The following is a 3,288-nucleotide window of genomic DNA, read 5'->3' on the forward strand; positions in this document are numbered from 1 at the left end:
CCCCCCCCCCAATCGTGCAGGCAGGCAGGGCCGCCACGTCGGACGCACGGCACTTTCATTTCCGCCTGGCAGCGGTTTCGTTCCTGGACCATGCAGTGCCCGCCTTTGGGGCGTCGCATCGATAAAGGGTGCGTGGCGTACCGGCTTCAGGGCCTGTTGCTCGGGCGTTCGCTTTGTCCGGGTGCGTCGACGCTTCGACCGGCCATGGCTGGGCCCTTCTGTCTGTCACATAAGCGCGCCTGAGACGTTCTAGTGGGCGTATTCGCCTGCATACCGTGTACAAGCTTTCTAACCTATTGTACCCTCTTGGGACTAGGTGATCGGACGATGGCTTCTTTGAACCGCGCGCGTACGTGTGCTGAAGGTCACCGGTGCACGTACGCTTCGAGAAGGTGCCACAGTACTGACCGGATCTCGCGCTGAGCACCCTTGTCATGTCACCTTCATTGAAGCTACTGGTAGGTCGACGATCGGCACTCCATTGCGTGGATCAACGTCCTGAGGCCTAAGCTTTCAGTGTCCTAATCCAAGTCTTCCAAACAATGAGACTCCCCTCGAGCTTAGGACCGGCTACCTTGCTCACCCGGAGCTCCGCCGAAGCCTCCTGGACAACCACTGAAGGAGTTTAGCAAGCAAGCATAGAAGCTGCGGCGCTTGGCTCCTAGTCTTCTAGGCCCGGCGTCAAAGGGCGAGCGTGCCTAATGTCCGCGGCGCATCCAGCCCCATCAGCAAAACCGCCAGCTCTTGGGAGGCAGCTTGGTATTGAGCAGCGGGCTTGGGCTTGACCATTCGGGCTTGGGGCGTCTTGGGCTTAAGCTCTCTGGCTTGGGTCAGTGTTGGTCTTGGGAATCGGCAGTATAGTCCTTCATCACTGCTTAAACTTTCAGACATAATCTTGTGCATTGTCTGGTGACAAATTCAATGTTTTCGTGACTACGGGCGATGGGAGGCAGCCTACCAGCAGCAGGACACACGAACACATACGGCGCTTATACATTGGGCACATGTTCTGCGCAAAATACCTACCTTCAGCACAATTATGCCCAGACGGAGTATTTTCTAGCGTCAACATTGGCACCTAATGTCTGCCCTAGGCGTCCGAAAGGCTCAAAACCCACCCAGTTCTAATCTTAAAAAGGATTTGTTCAAGCGCCCAACGGTAAGCGTTCAACTTTCCGTGGTCTGTTAACTGATTTAAAGGGAACCGGCAACCGTCTACACACCTCTTACAGACCCAAAAAAACAGTCAACCCAATACATTCTATTCTATGTGGATATAATCAAAAGGCTATTGTGTGTGCGTGGTGATCAGCATATTTGTTGACATAAAATGCCCGAAACATGTCGAGGGCGCGATAATGTTGGAGTGTCCGTGGGATAGAATCATGACCTGCGGCACCTACGAGATGCGCCGCGCGCAACATGGTATCCAAGTGAATTACCTGTAGGACAGGCTTACCCCGAGGATCCATGTCCGGCTCAACAACCCACATCCCAGTATTCTCATCAGGCTTGTCGTCCGCTGGCACAAACCAGTGCACAAGGGCACACGGGTACTCGACTTCCTGATAAGTGAACGAGAAGAGGAGCATAACTCGAACAACATCCAAGCCACGAAAGCCCGGAAGAGAGCTGTCCTTCACTACAAATGCACAGTCACGCCGCGGGCCTTCATTTCGCCACTGTCGGACACAGCGGATCCTCTCGCGGCGCATACCCTTAGTTCCGGAGTAGTCACTTGGTGCGTAGAACATAGCGATAGCGGATGGAAAGACTTTCACACGAGAGGTGACTGGGGGACATTGAGCAAGTGGTATATCCGCTGGGTTGGCGTGTTCAGGGTTCTGCTGCTCGAACAGGAAGCGGCGTGCGAGAGCTTCAAGAGATGGATATCCTAAGTGTTCGCCAAGAGTACGAATACTCTTTGGTAACCCGCGCACTGTATAACAGGTCAGTTATCAGATATAGGCTACGTACCCAAGTCGAACGCACCATGTCGTCTTGACAACACCACTTCAGCATCGACCTCATCCCCGTCTACTGCCCAACCTTCTGCTTCTTCATCTTCAGCCTGATCGCCATCGGTGTTATCGCGTTCTGGATTCGCTGGCACCCTTCGCGTTCGAAAAGCTTCTGGTAGACATACACCCTCAAGCATGCCTCGACTGCGGAAGTCGACACGTGCAGCGGCAAGCTTATCCAGTCGCTGGTTGGTGAGGAGCATTTGACCAAGAGCATTGAATCTGTTGGAGCGGCGGTAGGGTTTCTTCACAGCTTTGATATGAGCAGATTCGGTGATGGAAGAGCAAAGGCCGTTGGGTGCTCCGAACTCAGTAATGACGAACGGATAGTGCTTAAGAGAGTGTTGTCGTGGGAGCGAGAAGCCTTCCCCTCGGATGCCAGCGTTGCGGAACACTTCACGTTCCCGGTGAAAGCGATCCAATGCAGTGCCAATGGCGGTAAGAGTGTCTTCGCTTATTGTGTCGCGGCGTACCAGATAGCAGAACTCGAGAAAAGTACTCAGAGCTCGCACCATCTCTGGTGGGACGTACCCCGCAATTGCGGGAAGATACACCTGATTAACGCCATCAGCACTGAAGCTAAACATTTCGACAGCATGTACTCACCTTCATCAATGCCTTTGAATCGTCGCCTGTCCACTGCTTAAACCCCCGGCCTTGCGGGAAACGCCTCAACCCAGGGAAGTTGGGAACCACAGATATTCTGAGGGTTATATGTCGGTGAACAAAGCGTCCGCAGAAGAGATACGTTACGAACCTCCGGTCTATATCTGCGAGAATCTTCGGAGCTTCACTGCCATACTCGTTGGTGATGTATTGGACAGTCCAGGTCACAAGATGGTCCTTGAAGGTGCCCTTGATCACTTGATGCAAGAGGTCGGGGGCAAGCAGCTCGTGAATATCCGCGCGGGGGAAGTCTACTGTGAACGGCTGACATCTAAGATCAGAAACATATCTGGTAGACTATGGAGCGTACCAACTCACCACAAGATCACCGACGATGCCATAATCGTCCCATAGCGTCTTCAAGTCGAACGTTTTCAGCAACGCGCGAGTGTGCTCATGAGATCGTGGGACATTATCGCCATCATCAAGGTTATTGCTAGGAGCAGCGCACCTGATTTAATTAAGCTGACCGTTGCTCGTAGCACGGAAGCAGTGATAACTCACCTCGGACACCATCCCTGCACGATACATGCAAGTAGGGCTTGCTCCGGATAATCAGCGATATAGGGCCCTAGTCCATAGATGACACGGCGGTAATGCC

At 53.2% G+C, this 3,288-nt stretch overlaps 1 protein-coding gene across 1 annotated transcript; it reads right to left on the reverse strand.

The window, feature by feature from the left end:
* Positions 1-1,280: 1,280 nt before the first annotated feature.
* On the reverse strand, positions 1,281-3,288 carry PHACADRAFT_108782 (uncharacterized protein; the record flags this gene model as incomplete). The annotated part of the gene is made up of 6 exons (XM_007402856.1): positions 1,281-1,939; positions 1,993-2,575; positions 2,628-2,724; positions 2,779-2,951; positions 3,006-3,138; positions 3,192-3,288. Coding segments are annotated over 6 exons (1,742 nt in total), but the record flags the coding sequence as incomplete, so codon positions are not given.

Source organism: Phanerochaete carnosa, assembly GCF_000300595.1.
Source record: "Phanerochaete carnosa HHB-10118-sp unplaced genomic scaffold PHACAscaffold_496, whole genome shotgun sequence".
In the NCBI taxonomy this organism is placed as follows: domain Eukaryota; kingdom Fungi; phylum Basidiomycota; class Agaricomycetes; order Polyporales; family Phanerochaetaceae; genus Phanerochaete; species Phanerochaete carnosa.